The sequence below is a fragment of the Schistocerca gregaria genome, chromosome 5, assembly GCF_023897955.1.
Source record: "Schistocerca gregaria isolate iqSchGreg1 chromosome 5, iqSchGreg1.2, whole genome shotgun sequence".
Classification (NCBI taxonomy): Eukaryota; Metazoa; Arthropoda; class Insecta; order Orthoptera; family Acrididae; genus Schistocerca; species Schistocerca gregaria.
Genome location: NC_064924.1, coordinates 461,424,417 through 461,446,359, shown reverse-complemented (window position 1 = coordinate 461,446,359; position 21,943 = coordinate 461,424,417). Strand labels below are relative to the sequence as shown.

Here is a 21,943-nt window from a genome sequence, read left to right as displayed (position 1 = left end):
AAATGGACTCTCACAAAAATTTTGAGAAAACACAGTATATACAGTTCTGTGCAGTAAATGGCATAACACCATTGATAAATATAGACTTTTAGCAGAAGTCTATTACTAAGGCATAACATTCAAGATTTCTGAGTGTGTGCATTGAAGAGAAATTGAATTGGAAGAAACACCCTGATGATCTTCAGAAATGGTTAGGTTCAGCTGCTTATACTAACGGGGTTATTGGAAATTTTGGTGATAAATGTATCAGTTAATTTGTCTTCTGTGTGTGTTTTCATTTATTGCTTTCATATGGCCTTATATTGTGGAGTAATTCATCATTAAAAGAAAAAGTATTCATTGCATGAATGCACGTAATCAGAATAATAGCCTAACAGAAATTTATTTAAGGAACTCGGGATAGTTATAGTACCTTTGTAGTATAGATATACACGTATGAAATTTGTTTTTAATAATCCATCCAAATTAAAAAGTAATAGCAAAGTGCATAGCTACAGCACTAGAAGAAAGGATAATTTCCAGTATTCTGAGTTAAATCTGACCTTGGCAGAGAAAGGGGTGAATTATGCTCCCACAGAAATCATTGGTCATTTGCCAAATAGCATTAAAAGTGCGACACATAGCCAACCAGCATCTAAAAAGAAATTAAAAGAATTTCTGAATGACATATCCTTCTACTCAGTAGATGAATTTTTAGATATGAAGGAGTGATGCTAAATAATGATGATGATGATGATGATGATAATAACAATAATAATAATGTATGTTCCACATCATTATGAAATGTCTTATTCATGATCTGTGGAACAAGTATTAACATAATGTAATATGCTCTCAGGTAGGACATTTAGCAACTGTTCATGACAGTCATTGAGTTGCTGATTGGATGTCCTTGGTTATCACTGAAATCTGGGATTTTCTCTGACGGCCTACATCTGTTGCCCTAGCATATTTTGCTGATGCTGGTAGTTGATGGGTGACTGGTTGAATTTCAAGTAAACATGGGAGTGGCAGTTAGCTTCATTAAATTAGATATGTACAGACTCTTGGACTGCCCAGCACTGCAACGGCCGCTACTATGAGTTGTATCGTACCATAAACAGCGTATGCCTTTCTGTCTCTGCATCGTATAAAAAAGTGGAACAGCAACTTAAAATTTTAGTGGTTGACTCCCATTGCTGCAAAATATTTTTAGGTTAGCCGCTTTTTCTTGTTTTTGGCTTTCAGACAGTTGACAAAGTTCATTTAGTGTCTCATTCAGTCCCTTTTCAAGATTTAGATTCAGAGCTTCATTTCTCTTATTTCATCGAATCGGTGGGCCACCCCTTTGTTGATGTTTCAGAAGCCCTACAGCACTGAGGGGTCCAGTATCTTTCACGCATTGACTTGTGTGATCCGTACCTGCAGTTGTCGTTGTTCATAGCTTCTTAGAGTTTGTTGACAGTACCCCCTTTGGACTTAACCAGTTCAATTGCTTGCCTGTTGGAAACTCAACTGTGCCAGAAATTTATCAGTGATATTTGGAGCTTTCGATCATGACGTATCCTGTTGTGTAAACTACCTTGGTGACATCTGTGCAGCGGGATCTACATCAGAATACCATTTTTGAAATCTACATAGTGTTTTCCAATGTCTTCTGGAGAATGTCCTGCTGTGAAGTTCTCTTCCTTGCTGCCGCCAACTCTGTTTGCCAGTTTTGATTAATCTGCGGAAAGGGGGCTCTTGCTGCATTGCCAGGTAAGATGTATTGTTGATCCAGTTCATAAAACCGCCTTGTTATTGTTCAAAATTTTGTAGCCACACACTGAGCTGAGAAAGTGCAGTTTTTCTTGTAGAAAGTGCGTCTGTTAGGACTTATGCTTAGTAAAGATGGCTTCATCCTTATGGATGATAACATCTAGGTCATCTTCAACTTGGTGACATCTAAGCACCTGAATGAGCTAAAGTATTTTTTGGGCAAGCTTTCATATTATGCTAAGTTCGTTCCTCAGGCCACACACATCTGCCATTCCTTTAAATGTCTTTGCCAAAATGGCATTAACCTTGTTTAGTCTGAAGATTGTCAACGGGATTTCAGTGCCTTAAGCAGTAGTTGTGCTCTTGTCCCTTTTGGCTTCTTTTACACTGGAAAACCTTTAACCCCAGCCTGTGACATGTCCCAGTATGGCATTGATGTGGTTCTGTCCCATCTTTAACCCAAATTACACCAAGCACCCCATTGCTTACCTGTCAAAGACACTCTGTGGCACAATGTAATTATTCACAGGTGAAGAAAGTGGTTTCTGGTTGCTGTTTTCGGAATTTAAAAGTTTCATGTTTTCTTGTGTGTGACAGGGTTTCCTCCTCAGCACCACCCACAAGCCATTGATTTCCGTGTTTGTCACTCATTCCAAGCTACCAGATAGGACTGCCCACTGATTGCAGAGGTGGATCCTCTTGCTCAGTAATTGTTGCTATGTCATTCATTCCTGCCTCACTATCCAGCATGCAAATGCTGATGTGCTATTGCGACTGCCGGTGGGGGTTAATCTGGAGTTCAATCGGCTGAAGACTTTTGGGTTTCTGTTGGATGATAACCTTGCAGCAGATCTTGTCGGATTTTCCATAGAAAGTGTAAGAGGTCATGAGCACTATGGCTGCTGAGCTGCTTTTCCATAAAATTATTTCAGCTGTCCAGGTGGGCTGGCTGGACCACATGTCCTTGGGTGCTGATGCATGGTGTATGGTTTTTATCCTATGTGATCATATCAGTGCTATCCAAGGGGCCCTCTTTCTTGCCACAGGGAAGCAGCTCTGTTAGCTGCACCCCCCCCCCCCTTTCCCCTCTCCCCCATTGTTGTGTCCCTGCATACTCCAGCTGCTGCATGTGTCACATTGGGATATGACTTATATGAAGGCATTGGTGTGATGTCACATCTACAGGTTGGTGATTGATTGCAATATCGAACATCTGGTGTGGGCTTGCAGGACCTGTGCACAGAACCAGACTGCACCACTGTGCCACTGCATCACTGTGCCACTTTTCCCATTGGCAGGTCACAGAGGTCCCTTGGAACAAGATGCATGTCGGTTGCATGGGTCCATTTTTGGGCTGCATGTGTTTGTTGATAAGTGATGTCTTATCAAATTTAGTGTAGGATGCTAGACTGTCCTCCACACCATTGACTCACTCTTCATGCGTTGTTGGTCATTTTTGCCATCGAGGGATTCCCCAGGACCATTGTGTCCGATAATGGTCCACTTCCATCCTCCTGGTGCAGCCAGCAGCATCTGTGCTGCCTACTTTGGTGGTCGGTCCACTGTCTGAGTCTCCGACACCCTCTCTGGTTGTGTTCCCAGTGTCATGGCCCAAGCCCAAATTTTCTCTATGTGACTTTTCAGGGGTTGGGGGATTTAGTATCCTTGCCAACAGACATCTCAATTTAGACAGATGAGCTTGTGTGTGTACTGCAGCGGACTAGTGCAGAAAACGGCTGTGAGGCGACACATGTGACACATTGCAAGGGCTGGCCCGCTGATGCAAACGTTTACCAGCGGGTGACAGTAAGCCAGGCAGAACAGTTCTACTGCTGAGTTCAACCCCTTGCTGGACCTTGCCTTGCACATCATCCTGTGTGCTGTTTCCATGCGCTCAGTTGTCAGTTGCCCACACCTTCCATGTGTTGCGCTCTCCCCCTTGCACATATCTAGTGGTTTTGAACTTCTTGCTTCCCTGTAAATTGACTCATACTTCAAGCTTTTGTTTCCTCCTGTAGGGTTATGTTTCATGGCTTATTACAGCCCATGGAGCAAGGTGTATTAGAGCGTTTCCAACTATATTACTTAAGAGAATTGTTACGTAAGTTATTTTTAGAAAGAAAAGAGGAGGGAGAAGAAAGTTTGGTAATAAATCATAAAAATATTCCTTTGAAACATGCATCCTACGTGATAGGAGCAGCATGGGATGGTGTAAAGGATCAGAATTTGAAAAAAAACTTGCAATAAAATGTTGGGTACAACAGAAAGTTCTTGAAGCCTGATTGAAAATGATGAACAGAATGTTATGTCCAGAACACTCAAGATACTAAGGGAACTCAATTGCCATGGAAGTGATGAATAAGATATTCAAAAATGGACGAGTGTCTACAATGTAGTTCCAAGGCATCAAAAAATGTAGTATATTGACATTGTAAATCTCGTCACTGGTAAAGTACCTCATCAACTAGTGGTCCAGAAAATGAAGATCAAAACATACCAGCTGCTTTTGAAGCATTTACATGTTTAGATACTGGCTTGCAATGGTTTGAAGCTCAAGAAGAAATTGGCCAGATTCAGACTTAGTGTGCGACTTAGTGGCTCGTAAGTGGCTAGGCTTGCTTAGAAAGAATGCAGTTAAGGGTTCTATAAGTGTTAATCCTGTACATGCAGAGTGATTCCATGATGATAATACAAACTTTCAGTGATGATGGAGAAGGATATATGTATCAACTTGAGGTAAGGGAGCTTGGTCCATAAACAATTAGTTGAAAATTATAAGCGAAACTTGTTCTGATACTTTTCTAGTGCAAGCTCTTTGCTATCCATATCCTGGGAGAAGGTAGTATGGATCAAAACAAGAAAAAAAGTCTTGTAAACATGGGCTGTAAAATGCATGTGTTTAGAGCTATGAGGACTTTTTCAGTAGAAGAGATATATTTCATAATAGCAAAGATAAACAAGTGCTCATAGCTTTTGAAAGTATGCACTTTAGAGTTCATGTTTACATGTCGTTTTTATCTACTTATGGTACATACTTACCATGTTTTGGATATGGTAAGTAAAGAGCTTGTAGTAAAAGAGGTCGCCTGTCAGAGATAACAGAATGATTTCCACTTATTAACAAAGAGATAGAGGGGCTGGCCAGTACTTACCTCAGCTCAGTACAGCCGATAGAAACACAAAAAACAACCGAAAATTTAAGTTCCTAGCTTTTGGAATAAATGTTCCTTCATCAGGGAGGAGAGAGGGGAAAGAAAGGGAAGAAGGGAAAGTGGATTTAGTTACTCACAACCCAGGTTATGAAGCAACAGGGAAAGGAAAACAGGGAAGGTAGCAAGGATGGAGGCATGGTTGTCTGAGGGAAGCCAAAGATATTCTACTGCAGGTACTGTGCCAGCTTCAAACCAAAGAGGATGCATACAGAAGTAAAGAGGTGTATAGTATAAAGATGTAGGATGGAAAGATGCATGAATGGCTAAAGAGGAAAGGGAAAGAGGAGAAGACTGAAAAGTAAATGGGAGTGAGGTTGTTTAACGTAGGTTCAGTCCAGGGGGATGGCGGGATGAAAGGATGTGCTGGAGTGCAAGTTCCCATCTCCGCAGTTCAGAGGGACTGGTGTTGGGTGGGAGAAGCCAAATGGCACATACAGTGTAGCAGGTTCCTAGGTCCCTAGAATTATGCTGGAGGGCATGCTCCGCTACTGGGTATTGGACATCTCCTAGGCGGACAGTTCGTCTGTGTCCGTTCATACGCTCAGCCAGTTTAGTTGTTGTCATACCAATCTAAAAGGCTGTGCAGTGCAGGCATGTCAGCTGATAAATGACATGTGTAGTCTCACATGTGGCCCTGCCTTGAATTGTGTATGTTTTCCTAGTAGCGGGGCTGGAGTAGGTGGTTGTGGGGGGATGCATGGGGCAGGTTTTGCAGCGGGGTCGGTTACAGGGGTAGGAACCGCTGGGTAGAGAATGTAGTCTGGGAATATTGCAGGGTTTAACAAGGATGTTACGGAGGTTAGGGGAACGACGAAAGGCAACTCTGGGTGGTGTGGGGAGAATTTTGTCAAGGGATGATCTCATTTCAGGGGTTGACTTGAGAAAGTCATATCCCTGGCGGAGTAATTTATTGATGTATTCGAGGCCATGATAATATTGGGTGACAAGGGGGATGCTTCTGTGTGGTCTGAGGGTAGGAATATTGTTGTTGGATGGGGAGGAATGTATTGCTCGGGAGATCTGTTTGTGGACAAGGTCTGCAGGATAGTTGCGGGAGAGGAAAGCACTGGTCAGGTTATTGGTGTAATTGTTGAGGGATTCATCACTGGAGCAGATACGTTTGCCACGAATACCTAGGCTGTAGGGAAGGGAGCGTTTGATGTGGAATGGATGGCAGCTATCAAAGTGAAGGTACTGTTGTTTGTTGGTGGGTTTGATATGGACAGAGGTGTGGATGTGAGCTTCAACAAGATGAAGGTCAACATCCAGGAAGGTGGCTTTGGTTTTGGAGAAGGACCAGGTGAAATTCAGATTCGAAGAGGAGTTGAGGTTATGGAGGAAATTAAGGAGTGTTTCTTCACCATGAGTCCAGACCACAAAGATGTCATCTATAAACCTATACCAGGCCAGGGGAAGCAGCTGTTGGGTCTTCAGGAAAGCCTCCTCCATGCGGCCCATGAAGAGGTTGGCATAGGATGGAGCCATCCTGGTTCCCATGGCAGTTCCCCTGATTTGTTTGTAGGTCTGGCCTTCAAAAGTGAAGTAATTATGGGTGAGGATGAAGTTGGTAAGTGTGATAAGGAACGAGGTTTTTGGAAGATCTTCGGGTGGGCGTTGGGAGAGGTAGTGCTCAAGGGCAGAGAGACCATGGGTGTGTGGGATGTTTGTGTAAAGGGATGTAGCATCTATGGTCACAAGAAAGGTTTCAGGTGGGAGAGGAGTGGGAATGGATTTGAGGCGTTCTAGGAAGTGGTTTGTGTCCTTGGTGTAGGATGGGAGTCTGCAGGTGATAGGTTGGAGGTGTTGGTCTAACAGAGCTGAGATACGTTCTGTTGGGGCTTTGCAGCCTGCTACAATGGGACGGCCATGATGGTTCTCTTTGTGGATTTTGGGTAATAGGTAGAAGGTAGGGGTACGTGGCTCAGGTGGAGTGAGTAAGTCTATGGAAGCCATTGTGAGGCCTTGTGAGGGACCTTGGATTTTTAGGATTTTCTGCAGCTCAGTTTGAATGGAGGGAATGGGATCCTGGGTAACAGCTTTGTAGGTTGAGGTGTCGGAGAGTTGACGCAGTCCTTCTGCCATATACTCCACACGGTCAAGTACCACAGTTGTGGAGCCTTTATCCGCCGGAAGGATTACAATAGAGCGGTCTGTTTTCAGCTGCTTAATGGCACGGGATTCAGCTGGGGTGATGTTGGGGGTTGTCGGGATGTTCTTCAAGAAGGACTGGGAGGCAACACTGGATGTGAGGAATTCCTGAAATGTCTGCAAGGGATGGTTTTGGGGGAGGGGAGGAGGATCCCTTTGAGAAGGCGGTCGGAACTGTTCTAAACAAGGTTCAACACTGGGTCTAGTATTTGGGGGCTGTGTTTGGGTGGTGAAGTGATATTTCCAGTTGAGGTTCCGGGTGAAAGAGAGGAGATCTTTAACCAGGGCAGTGTGGTTGAATTTAGGTGTGGGGCTAAAGGTTAAGCCTTTTGATAGAACAGATGTCTCTTGAGGAGAGAGGGATCTGGATGAGAGGTTTAGAACTGAATTGGAGTTGGTGATATGTGGCATTTGACTGTGGTTATAGTTGAGATTTGGTCTGTGTGGGGTATGTGCTGGGATGGGGAGATTGAGTAGGGTGGCTAGGCTAGGTTTGTTGGCTATGAGGGGGGTTTGTTGATGGGTTGTGAGTAACTAAATCCACTTTCCCTTCTTCCCTTTCTTTCCCCTCTCTCCTCCCTGATGAAGGAACATTTATTCCGAAAGCTAGGAACTTAAATTTTCGGTTGTTTTTTGTGTTTCTATCGGCTGTACTGAGCTGAGGTAAGTACTGGCCAGCCCCTCTATCTCTTTGTTAGTAATTGTTTCACATCTTTATATGAGATTTTCCATTAATTAGTTTGATTTCCACTTATAACTTTCAACTTGGTCATATTTGGACCAGGGTCCTTTACCTCAGATTGATACATTTACTCTTTTCGTATCCCAAAAGTTTGTAATATCATCGTGGAATCACCTTGTCTGTACTGAACATGGAAATTGCAAATACATTACATATTTTGTTTACTAGGCTGTCCTACATACACTCCTATTGTACACTTTGTAATAATAAAAGAGATCCATGTTGTAAATATATGTAGTTTTTATTGGTGAATGTATAGTTTGGATAATCGATGCTCTACTGCAATTCTTCATTTTTTGACAAAAAATATACCACAGTTACCAGGAGTGCAACATCAGTAACAACCAGCAAAATGTCATGTTAAATCTATTATAATGATATAATATGTATTTTTAATGTTTGCTTGATTATGAACTGAGGTTTAAAATGCATAGTGATATGTTTTACGTAATAATAACCTGCACGTCAGATAAATCATGACCAGTTTCAGAATTCATCATACTGGCTTCATTTTTTCCTCCCAGTAACATCTAGGCTGATATTGTGGAACACAGACATGATTGGGCATTTGCTCTCTGTGCAGGTCACTACATGGGCAGGCTGATAACACAGCCGGAGACCCTACTGATCAGGTCACCAGTTACCAGTCTGCAGGTCCAGGCCCTGGGCTTGATTACAGTTTGCAGCGTGCTCATCGTGCTGCAGATCAGGTTTATCCACATATGATGACAACAGCACCTCATATCCAGGGTAAGTATTGGGGATCGATGTAATGAAGTGCATTCAATGCTACAAAATGATTTGGAGGGAAAATGCCTTTGTAGTCACTGGAATGAGATACGGGCCACATACAGAAAGATTTTATTTCATAGCCAAAAGAGCAAGAGCTGGTAGTAAAGCATGAAAAATTTATAAAACACTGGAAAATAATGTCCAGTAAAAAATAAGTAACATTTTAGTGGCTTTCCTAGCAGCTATCAGAATAACAATTCATTGATTTACTGTTGTGAAAAGCTGCAGAACCCTGAAACGTGTAGTGTTGTTGGTGTTCTGCACCAGTTATCTTTTAGATAAGGGATCCAATAATGCACTGATCAGCCAGAACACATGTCTGTGCCTAATTCACATGGAAGGCACATCGTGTGATACTAAAGACAAATAATGAGGTCCCATGAAACTCCAAACCATTTCTGTGGTTCAGATTCATTGATGGTATCTTCACAATGTGTACCCAGTGCCAAGACACCCTGTCCTCATTCCTCCACAATCTCTATGCCTTCTGTCCCATCCACTTCACCTGGTCCTGTCCAACACAATGTGCCACTTTGCTGGAAGTTGACCTCCATTTCTCTGATGGCTCCATCTGTCTCTTTGTCCATATTAAGTCCAGTAACCACCAACAGTACCTTCAATTTAACAGCTATCACCCGTTCCACACCAAAAAATCGCTCCCATACAGCCTGGCCACCCATGGACGCCATATCTGCAGTGATAAGAATCATATCTGCAGTGACAAGAATCCCTGGATTTCAATGGTTGCTTCACAACCTGTGCCATATGTATGCTTCCCTCCAGCACTACCGTATTTACTCAAATCTAAGCCGCACCTGAAAAATGAGACTCAAAACCAAGGAAAGAAAAATTTCCCAAATCTAAGCCGCACCTGAAATTTGAGACTCGAAATTCAAGAGGTGAGAAAAGTTTTAGACCGCACCTCCAAATTGAAACAAAGTTGGTCCATTGTAACATGAGAGACAATTTAGATCGAATGGATGAAGATACAGCTACAGTAGTTTGGTTCGAGTCATAAGCTTAACAGTTACGCTTTATCATACAATGTTTTAAGCGGAGTTAAGCTTTACCAAGTAGCCATTGCTATTTATACGGGTACCCTTCCTTTTTCACGTTCTTCATCTGGTTTGAATCGATTGCTTATTTTACTTTGATCTGATAAGTGCTGTTCTCTTTGTTATAGGTGTTTATGTCACTCTAAGCTGAAAATGCATTATTGTACTGTGTCATGCATTGTTTGTCACATTCTGATAATGAGTGTTTACTACCTGTCACCGCTCGCAGCATGGCTTGCTTTTGTGCGCGCTACTGCGGCTTACAATAAAAAAAGGAGAGGAATTGTCTCATAAGCAAAACAATGGCATGGGACTGTTATTTGTTGTTACTTACACTGTTGCTTTCTTTGATAATAATCAACAAGAACCAAATAATAGACTGTGTATGATAGAAGATGTTCTGAATGAAAGTTTAGCGAAAAATTTTCTCCGTTTGAAAATCTTTGCAGATGCCTCTTTAGTACATTACATTCTGCACAGAAATTAGAGTCATCTTAGATTTCAAAATCTAGTCAGTTGCCGGGCTACATTTCTGACTTTATCACTATTCAGCACAAGAATAATATGAATATAAACATGAATGGTATCTATATTCTTCCTTGTTTGCTGTTGTCTCACTCTAGTTTTGTAGTTTATTAGGCAGACAGGATTTAAATGACATAGCAGCAAACAAAAAAGAATATATGTATTTTGCTATGTGAGTTATGTACCACTACTGTCATCTGTCGTCATATACCATCTTAACATAATTTTTCAAATTGACTTGTCCTATATCATGATATGCTTTGATGTACAAATTGTATTATCTACAGGACCAATAATAAATCAAATCAAATCGAATCAAATACATGGCATAATGTTTACATTCTTCTACCTTTTCTTTTAATTTATTTACTGACACAGAGGTTTTGGTGCCAGTATTTATCTTTGGGCCTGCAAAGCATGCCTGTGTAGTGCTACATATATTTTTCAGAACTTCTGCTTACTTTGCACTCGATTCTAGTAGATTGACTGAGCTATGTAGATAGGAATTATTCTCGTAACATGTCATTCACTCGCGTAATCATCCTGCCCACAATTTCCACTAACTCACTGGCTCCATACCCTCTGTTGAGTAGTGCTCCATCCCTCTGTCCTGTTACTCCTTCCCAATCCACACCCTACATAATCTACATTGTGCATCAAATGGACTGACAGGCTCTGGTGGCCATGTATCACATGCCTGGCCCATGTACCTGCCACCTGTCCCATCCGCATTCCTATCCTGTACACTTGCTGTCTCCTTCAGAGTTGCTAGCTTTCTGCCATGAACTCCACCTTCTGCTTCCTGCCTCTTTCTTCAGCTTACTCCACCTGACACAACCCCTACCCCATTTCACTTACCAGACTGCAATCCTGGCATTGTGTGTCCCAACTCTGCTTGTCAGTAAGTAGTCTCTTTTTACTGATTTATATCTTTCCTGTGACTTTAAAGGGCTGCATGCTGTAAAGAATTGAGAACAGTTTATTGTAGCATTCATAAATACAGCACTAGGGACAAAAATTGTAGTGACTAGTAGTTTGTATGTTTTATAAGTATGAGTGTAATTTCTAACAGATGCTTCTTTTTTAGTGGTGTATATCTCATCCCAGAAGATTCCCCTTAGCCACTTATTGTGATACTTGATTAATAAAGCAAGGTTTAATATTTCCTTTGTAAGTATGTGTCATGATGTTCTAAGTTCATCATTGTATATAAGGAACGAAATGCATTGCACGAAGTGGCACATATTTTATTTCTATTAATTAGTTGCAGATCACATACATTAGTCTCAGTTCATACGATATTGTATTTAAAAATTAAAGTAAAATGGTGAAGTTTTTCAATAAATGGAAGGAAATGAAATTTGTTTTAATTTAATTCGTCTAATGAGCCCTGGAAGGAAACATTCATTTACTGCTGTTAGTGTTTAACCATGTTTAAAAATTCCTCTTTCCATGAAAAATTTTATCACACACAAATATAAGAAGCTATAAATTACAAGTGGACATGGTACCAAAACTTCAGTGCAGTACTAAACTTCTAAAGATCCAAGATATGTACCACTGGAATAATACTTCTGCATATGATATTTATAAAGGAAGTTATGTTACCATGTTGTGCCAATATCATAAACATATAGTTTATCATCATAGTGTCCCAGAGGAATTCATAGGCAGGAGCTCTTTTAATCTGCAATTGAAGTGATTGAATTGAGACATTATGTATCAAGAACTGACAATATTCGATAAATAGAAATCTAAACCAGAGAGTTAAAAATTTATGGATTATTAACTTTGAAAGAGTTTTCATGTAATTTGTTTCAGTAATATCTGTTGTTTCTTTCTAAGCACAAGTTCACATGAAAAATATTATATTCAGTAGGTCCAAGCCCACAACAGCAACAGCAGCAGCGACCGAGTAGTGCTTATGGAGGATACGATACCTCACATTCACATTCACCTGCCGGGTACGCTTCCCCTGTGGCCAGTGTTGGCCGTGTTGGTAAACCTGCAGCTGCTAGTCCTGCCCCTGCACCTGCAGCTGCCCCTGCCCCTTCTGCAGCATGGAGCCTCAGACAGCAAGCTGAAGGTTATCAGTATGGCCAGCTGAGTCCGTCACGGTCTCCTGGTGGTCCAACAGCTCCGACAGCACCTACGTATACTCAGCTAGCACCTGGCCAAGCAAGGGCAGCAGCCTACCATGCTCCAACGTCATCTGCGGCAGGTGAGTCACGTTTGTCAGAGACAAAGCAGCAGTACTTCATACACACAGCAATTCAGTAGAAATTTAGTCAAATCCCTCCATTAGGTGTTCCTCTTCAGGAGAAGAAAGTATCTTGGGTGACTGTGCACAAATTGTCAATATAACTGTGTGACAGAGCTAGTGGAGTACGTGTGTAAGAAAGCAGGTGCAGCAGTAAAAAAAGAAGAAGAAGAATACTTGTGCTGGGACTCCTGACCCAGATACGTTGTGTTAGTTGCTCATTGCTGTGGTGGATGGTTGGAGGGGTAGGATATAGGGGAGTGAAGAGGGTAACATTGTCCTCAACCCAAATGTTAATTTGAATTTTATAGTGATTTATCAGGCTTGGTCCTGTTGAGTACAGCTCAATTTGCACTGTCTGACCGTTGCACAATGTGAACACAGTATGACAAGGTATACTGGAACAAAATTCATTATTGTGGCAAGTGTATTTAACAAACAGGGTGAACAGAGAGCACAGAAATTATTACTGATCGTCAAATATTGATTGGAATGTGAACTCTTAAGGTAATCTACTGCACAGGTAAATCATTCTGGAATGTACAAATACTTGGGAGGAAGTCAGTAAGTGATTACCAGTCTAACCTGGAGTGACAGAATCAAATCAGAACATGACACACAGAAATACGAGGGACACAAAAATTCACAGCATGGAATAAACAATGCACTGAGACATGAAAACTTATTAGAAAACACAGCACCCCTGGTGGCTGGCATGGAAGCTGCTTGACAGCTGCGATTTGCTTGTTACCACAGTGAGCATCAGTCTGTCCTTTTCATAATACTGTTGATACTTCAATGTAAACTTTCCATTGTTTGTTTCTTTAAATCATGGTTTGGCTAAAGTACACTTCCAGAGTGATGTATATTTAATATTTAATTTTATTTTTAAGCCTTTTAAGTACTCGTACCTGACAAGTTCATCATTTGCTAAAAGTTAAAATACAGCTTGATTGATTTTAACAGGAGAGCTAAAACAGCTTAGGTCTGACCCACTGCACCGAAACTAGTTTTATTGTGTGGTATCACTCCCTGTATATCTAGTAAAGCCAACCAGTGCCCTTAAATAGTGCAAGGAGTCCCTCTACCAGTTTTTTGTTAGACACAATTTCTTCAGGTGTAGTTGTCCCAAAGATTCAGTATCCTTTACTCTCCAATGCCATACCTTCAAAGATTAGGTGTGATGCAGTTTCTTCACCCTCATCACAGATCCTACATTTAGGGTCCTCTTCCATTATACCTATTGTGTGTAGGTGTTTTTTGAAGTTTTCATGGTCAGTCATCGGTCCAGTGTTCAATCCCAGGATTACAGAGCTTCTTTTAAAATATGGCTTGGGCATAATTACCTTACCATGTTTTTATTTTGGACCTTGGTCCAATATCCTGCATGCTGTTTCCTAAGCCAGTTCTGTAGTTCTAATTTGATCATAGGCTTGGTGATTGTCAAGACAGGTTCCGATCCAATAAGTGGAGTTGTTGCCCCCATCCTAGCCAATATATCGGCTTGCTCATTGCCACAGATCCCTGAGTGGCCAGGGGCCCCCACTAGGTGCACCCTATTGCTTCCCCCTAGCTCCACCAGAGCCCTGTGGCAATCTGCAACAATCTTAGCTCTTGTTGCAGGAGCTGCCAATGATTTCAGGGCTGCCTGGCTCTCTGAATAGATGTAGATGCTACAGTCATTGTAGCACCTACTCATATTCTCCTCCACACATGCCCTGATTGCAGTAATTTCAGCTTGGAATACAGAGGCCAGTTTCCGTAGAGAGATGCTGCTCTCCAGTCTTGGCTGAACGCCGTACAACCATATCCCAATGCTTTGATCTGTTTTCGACCCATCGGTGAACCAAACGATGTGCCCCATATGGTGTCGAACTGTTTTCTCCCACTGCTCCCTACTTTCAATTATTATGTTGTAAGACGTGTTGAAGCAGTTGGGAGCTACTATATAGTCGGCAGGCATTTTCCCAGCCATACCTACATTTACCTCACTCACTATGTTAGTGTGTGATTCTTGATATCCGAATGAGACCCAGTTTTGGCCAGTCTTATGTCCGTTCACCCAAAGGTGAAGTGGAGGCATATCCAGCATGGCTTCCATTCCAGCGGCTGGTGTGCTGCTAATTCTGCTCGTTCCGTTATGGCCAAGCAGGCAAATCTCTGCACCTTAGCAAGCTCTTTAGCAGCAACCCGCTGTTCTACCTTCTTCCACCACACTACGGCCCCATAGGAAATCCTAGATCTAACCACTGTGGTGTATATCCAGTGCATACCACTGGAGCTTAGGCCCCAGTTTTTGCCACAAGCCCTCCTAGTACTCACTAAAGTACTTTTAGCCTTGGAGCAAACACTCTTAATATGAGGGGTCCCAGTTAGCTTCTCATCCAAGGTTACCCCTAAATATTTCACTGTCCCCTTCACAGATAGAGTTTCATCGAAGAGCTTTAAATTCCAACTTGCATGCTGAATACGTCTCTTCGTAAATGGCACCACAACAGTCTTCTTAGGATTAACTCTCAGATCCTGTTTAATGCACCATTTTTGCACAATGTCGAACCCTCCTTGTGCCATATTCTTGACTGTGTCAATGAATTTGCCAAAGGTTACTATGACAAAGTCATCTGCGTATCCTTGGCAGAAGCATTGTTTGGAATTTAGTTCCTCAATGAGTTCGTTCACCACTATATTTCACAATAGAGGAGACAAAACTCCTCCTTGTGGGCAGTCTCTAGTGATCTTAATTACCATCTTTTCATTCATCATGGTAGCCTCTACCTTCCTTCCACTAAGCATGGCTCTGGTCCACCTACATATAGTGGTACCCAGGTCATGCACCTCTGCTGCTCTTACCATGGAATTGTAGGTCATGTTACTAAAGGCCCCCTCGATATGCAGGAAGATGGAGAGGGCTATTTCTCGGAAGTAAAGTGATTTTTCCACCTTCCCAATGAGTTAGTGGAGAGCTGTCTCACATGATTTACCTGGTTGGTATGCGTGTTGGTTCAGGTGTAGAGGGACCCTACTTAGCCTCTTCTCCCCAACATATACATTAACCAGTTTTTCCAATGTTTTGAGAATGAAGGAGAACAGACTGATTGTTCTCATATCCTTGGCCTTGGTACGATCAATTCTCCCTAGCTTTGGAATAAAGACAACCTTCACTGCCCTCCAAACACTGCCGGCCGGGGTGGCCAAGCGGTTCTAGGCGCTTCAGTCTGGAAACGCTTGACTGCTTCGGTTGCAGGTTCGAATCCTGCCTCGGGCGTGGAAGGGGACTGATTACCTCAGAAGTTAAGTCCCATAGTCCTCAGAGCCTCTAAACATTGAGAATGATTCCTACTGCTAAGCTAACCCTGAATAGTCTGCATAGGACTCTTGCAAGCTTTCGTCCTGCCATTTGCAGGAGAGCTGGAAAAATTCCATCTGGTTCAGGTGACTTGGACGGTTGGAATGTTCCCACTGCCCACTGGATTTTGTTGAAGTTCACACACTCCTTGGCCAATTCCCAGCCCTCTCTTCGAGTGCCTGAGAACTGTTGTCTCTCTGGGGTTACATACTGGTCTGTGTTATCCGCCCAGAGCATATTGAGGAAAGTGAATTTTGAGGAGCAATTCCAACCTTCTGGTTAATCAGTCTCCAATCTTCTGTTGGGACCCTTGGGTTCTGGGCCCCTATTTTCCCAAACAGCGTCTCGGGAGAGACTTCCTTAAAGATCTTGGGTACCCATAATGATATCTTTACGGTCTTAAGAAGCTCCGCTGCCATCTTGACTAGCAGCTTCGCATCTTCCCACGGGGATATCTTGGGCACCTTTTCCCTGAGCCATTCTACTGTGGGCACCCCCTCTCAAACAAAAATGAGTGCACCACGATCTAGAGAGAACGTCCTGAAGTTGGGACATGGGCCAGCGTTCCCCCCCCCCCCCCCCCCCCCCCCCCCCCTCCTCCCAATCTTTTCAAAGAGGGCCATCTGTACTAATTCCTCCTGCTGCGAGGTGATGGCCACTAGTGGATAACCTTCCTGGATTACTGCCACCCTAAAAACCTATACTGCAGTACTACTATAGGTCTGTTTCCCTATTTCTTGCCTCGGTTTTTTCTGGACTCGCTTATCCAGGGAGGAGGGAGTCTTTGATGATCCACTTACTACCTGTATTTGACGTTGTGGGGAGGGGTGGGGGGGTCTGCGTGTCCCCTTCAACATGAGACAGTTTTTCCTGGGGGTCTTGGGTTCTAGTCTCTTTACTTCCCTCCACTTGTGTTTAGGTGTCTTGATTTATAGCAGTCATCTAGAAGAAGGAATTGTTTCTTTCAAAAACTCCTTTATTCCGTAATGGCGTATGATGAACACGATTGCTAGAGTAGCTAAGGAAAAATAATTAGTCTTCCATATTTTTAAAAAAATGAGAATATTAGTTTGCTTCCGTCTTCCATTGTGAATTGCTAAAAGGATTTGTTGCTCCAGCTGATTGATGCTGACCAAGAACTCACTCCTTTGCATGAGAGGAGGAAAACTAGCTCCTGCGAGTATTAAGCCCTTTAGTAGGTGGTAGGTATTGGCAAAGCGTTTCCACAATCACCATTATCTATTTCAGCACAATCCTCTGAAAGCATTTCACACAGCTTAAGTATATACATCTATGATCTGGAAGACAGGGTGCTGTCTTCATATAAAACAAAGTCCTAGCTAAAACCTATGTGGTAACGTTACATTCTTGTTATGAAATAGCCTATAAAATGTCATTTTCACTACTTCCTTTTCCTCCAGAAATTTTGTGGACCTCTGCATAACAACCATTCTGTACTTTGCTTTCACAGAATGAATTATGTTCAGTTCCAGAGGTTGAGCTTAACTTGAGTATGTAGTAGAAGAAACATATAAAGTACCGGAGAAATTAGTCTACCTTTTAGTATGTGGTCCATCTGTCAGTAATAAGAAAACTCTTTCCTCTTACTGCTCCCATTTTCATGATTATCAGTGAACTTGCTAAAAGGAAGCTTTAAATTAACAATCAAGAAACTACGATTGACCTATCGGCCAAAAGAACCAATAACTAATTACTGCAGTTTGATCTACTAACAATCTAATTTTACCTGTTTGAAAGTAAATGGAACAGATCTTAAAAATACACCAGAATTATTTTTAATTTTGTCATATGAATTCCACAAAAGTGAACTTTCTCATAAACAAAGTTGTTTAAAGATGAGTTTCAGTAACTTTGTTCTCATGAAAATTTTTTAATAGCATGTTCATTAATGCGTATTTTAATTGTAGTACTACAATTCCACATTTTCTACAGTAACATGCACTTGTCATACAATTAGTTATTTCTCGGAATTAAATTTCAGTATATATGTATATGTGTGTGTTTCATTTTCAGGTATGTGGGGATGGCAACCACAACAGCCTAGCGGTGGTCAGGGCCCCGATCCCGGTCAGGGCCCCGGCTCCGGCGGCCCCGGAGCTCCCGGCAGCTCAGCAGGCGGCGCCGGGCCCGGGGGCCACACACACAGCGGTCACGAGCTCAATGACATGCTGCAGATGCTCGATCAGGGTGCAGCTTCCTCTTTTGAGGACCTCAACATGTTTAGCACCAATTTTGAATGAGTGCCTCTCAAGTGTCAGCTAAAGTCATTTTTTGCATTTACATTTATGATTTATGAGCGAAACACGATGCCATTCCTGACCCTGTTTGCTGGCTGTTTTCCCAGTGTGTGCCTGTGCGAATGTTGTGACTTGACCTGATCACGATTACGACAGTTTCCACATCGGGACCCAAGGAGTCTGTGTTTTAATAAAGCGCGTTAAGTTGTGAAATTCTGATTGTTAGATATCTGGGAAAATCCTCAAAACAGAGGTCTGTCTGTGAACCATAATTCATTAATGTGCAATACTGCAACGAAGACCTGTTAAACAGGTTATTGTGCTGTGAAAAGTATGTGTGAATGTGTGTGAGAGAAACAAAAACATTGCTTCTCCGGATTTTGTAAGTTGCTTTTGGCATTGTTAATGAAGTTAACTGTTTTATGCAAACGTGATCAAAATTTTTCATAAATGCCAGTTTGTGTTGTTTGTGTTCTATAATGTTATCCTTCTGTGAAGTGAAAGAAAAGAAGTTATTTCCTGCATTGAGGATGAAGCAGGACTATCTGTGCCATGTCTTGTATCAGTAAGTGCTTAAAATTTTTGTGTCACCTTGCAATTGTTAATATGTATTTATTAGTCTTATTTGAAGATAAGCTACAAAACAGGAGTATCAGTGTAAAATACCTACAAATCCACACATCAGGAGAGGTAGCTGTGCACTGACAGTGTAACATCTGCCATGTGCCTGGCATTACTTAATCACGTAACTGTATCTAGTGCCAATTAGTGCAATAACAGCAGAAAATGACAGAATCCATTATAAGAATTGCAGATTACCAACATAGTGGAGTCGCAGATTTTAAAAAGGAAGCCACAAATCATATCCTTTTCTGCTCGGTGTGTTCCATTTGTTGATTATGATTTCACCTAGATGAGGTGTTACTTGTTATCATTAGAATTCCTTTATATTGAAAGAGCATTCTCTGCAAATGGAGAATAAGAACAGTACTGTTGGGAAATAAGTTTGGTGCCTCTGTCAAACACAGTAAAGTAATTCAAAATTTTTCCTTTATCCATCCATGCATGACAAACAATTTACAAACACACTATATCCATAGGCAGTTTGGAAACTAAAATGAATATTTGAATAAATTGTGATTCAAACTTCTATCAATGACAATAAAATTTCACTATGTTCCTGTAGTCATCATACCTGCCATTCTAAACACTTGCAGGTATCATTTCTCTCTCTCTTTTTAATTTACTATTTGGTGTGACAGATCAGTGATAGTTAAATGTGACACTCATAGTTAATTTATATCTTTGTTGCACATAATGACAAATGTATTGACCTGTCACATTGAGTTCATAATGTTTGATTTCTCTCAAAGTATGTTATTTTATCAGAAAAACTTCTGAAAAAAGAACAATGTATGGGTTTATTTTGGACTCATCGTGTTATTACTATTTTATATTAATGCTGTTGCACCTACAAGGTCATAACAGCCTTTATTTTGCGTCACTTTTGCCCAAAGAGAGAAAAATTTATCATAATACAGTGCTGATAAATCCATGAGTAATTCTAATGTGTGTGTGTGTGTGTGTGTGTGTGTGTGTGTGTGTGTGTGTAACTATAATCCCCTCCATTTCCTGCACACCCACTTTCATTGGCAGAAATGGTTGGTATCATATTTCAAACAACCATACCAGAACTGTATTCCTTAAGTAGATCTTTCTAAATAAGAGAGTTGTCAGTAATTAGTTACCAGCTACTTGTGGATTCCATGGACCAAATTGTTATTTGAAATTTTTTGCTTTGGTTAGAAGCTATATTTGATTTGTGAACATCTTGTTTCTTCAGTTTCCCACTACAACTTTGGCTCACCGGCTGCTCTTTGTAGCATACAGTACTGTGACAAGATAATATAAAGTCACTTATTAAAAACTGATATATAAAGTATTGAAGTATTAATACTTCACATTTCAGTTTTAAATATGTTCCTCTGCCAATGCTCTTGCCACAGTGGTAACCTCGGTTCCCATCAGATCACCAAAATCAAGCACTGTCGAGCTTGGCTAGTTCTTGGATGGGTGATTGTTCAGTTCCACTGATTGCTGTTGGCAAGTGGGGTGCACTCAGCCCTTGAGAAGCCAGTTGAGGAGCTACTTGTTGAGAAACAGCAGCTCTGGTCACAAAAACTGACCACAGCTGGGAAAGCAGTGTGCTGATCACAGACCCTTCCATATCCACATTCAGTGACACCTGTCAGCTGACGATGACACGGCAATCAGCTGGTACTGTTTGGCCTTCTAGGCATGTTCAGATGGAGAGCTTAATTTATGTTTCTCCAAGCATGACAGAATATTCTATAAATATGATGTCACTGTGCAACAGTGCACTGCCTAGTATCTATATTACTGTATCTTACAGTGTCTGAAATGACAACGCAATACCATACACATCCCATTCCGTCCTTTCCATTTGCGACTGGCTGCTCCATAGGCTGAAATTTCCATTATTTAACTTAGGCTGAAATTTCCTTTATTTTACTTTTTAGGTCATTTACTATCTATGTTGATAAATTCAGTGTGAATATTAGAAATTACAATCTACAACTTCGTGGATGCGTCACTGAAATGTTATTGTTGAGAATTTGTTTCACCAGTCTTAGGCACTTTGGCACTAGATGATCCATTTGATATCAAACTGTTGTGGTACCTTGAACACATATCATTAAATGGGAAGAGAATTCAAAATAATACATTTTATTTTGGAATCTACTTAATTAAATAAATGTACAATTGTCAGAGATTGTGGAAAGTTTTGAATTTGCCACAGGCAGAAGTATTACTTGTTTTTCTTGTAAGCAGAGTTGTTAAAGAAAACATTCAGTAAATTTTGAGGCATATTCCTCAGTTGCTTTTATTGTTCTTTGGTTTCCTATCTTTTCAGCTATATGGTAACAAGCACAGAGATTATACAAAATAATGTGAATATTGTCGACTATTTTACCTATTGCACTTTTGTACCAAGTTTTGTCATTTCATTGCAAGGCATGAGGTGCGAGCTGTACAGTTGTAGTGGAGTGGAAAGAAAAAAAAAATTAGTCAGTGTTTGGCACTCGTCATACTTCTTTGAAACATTTACTTTTTCAGAAGATGGATTAAATCTACTCTTTCATCCAAGTATTGTAGAAGTGTTAATTTATTTCACTTTCTATGTACAAAGCTATAAATTGGAAATAATTGTATTGGAATTCGTATTATTTTTGTATTGCAATGTCAGAAAACTACCCTGTATTGTACATAATGTAAAGTGCAACATCTTTTGTTGGGAAATTATTTTATGTAAAGTGGAAAACTGTCAGTAAAATGACTTATTTGTTCAAGCTGTTGCTTGAATCGGAGTGAATTTTGTATTTTGTTTGAAGTTCTGTGTAAATGATGCTGAATAATTATTTGAGAAGAAAAACATTTTCTTTAAATATACAGTTTTATTTAATTTTTTCTTACTTCTGAAGCCTTCCAGAATGTGTCATCTTCTGTAATTATTTTGTACATTGTTAGGCATTTACTATGTCAAATTAAAGATATTTTTATCCAACATTTCTGGTAAATTATAATTTGTTATTGAAGAAGAGTTGGCGTTACGATTAGGGTTTTTTATGTCACACTTTTGTCTCTGATGTCCAAACACTATAGTTATTGTTATCAGGTTTTTTACTATGAAATGTACACAGATATTTGTTTGTTATTCTTTATCATAATGACACACATGTCAGTGATTTTCTATTGCAACTGATTAAGCTCTCAGTATAAAGCACTTAAAATGTGCATTGAACTGTTCTTACAAGTAAACCTACACAGATTTGATCGGCTTTGAATA

At 40.9% G+C, this 21,943-nt stretch overlaps 1 protein-coding gene across 6 annotated transcripts in view; it reads left to right on the top strand.

The window, feature by feature from the left end:
• Positions 1–21,663, top strand: part of LOC126273196 (aryl hydrocarbon receptor nuclear translocator homolog) — a 477,342-nt gene extending 455,679 nt beyond the window's left edge. For 4 of the 6 annotated variants that reach the window (XM_049976727.1, XM_049976726.1, XM_049976724.1 and 1 more), the window contains 3 exons: positions 8,423–8,589; positions 12,088–12,432; positions 17,852–21,663. In XM_049976727.1, the coding sequence (XP_049832684.1) occupies positions 8,423–8,589; positions 12,088–12,432; positions 17,852–18,078 (739 nt within the window). In that variant the 3' untranslated portion in view covers positions 18,079–21,663. The remainder of the gene's footprint in view (positions 1–8,422; positions 8,590–12,087; positions 12,433–17,851) is intronic. The other 2 variants (XM_049976728.1, XM_049976725.1) reach the window with 1 other exon arrangement.
• Positions 21,664–21,943: the final 280 nt, after the last annotated feature.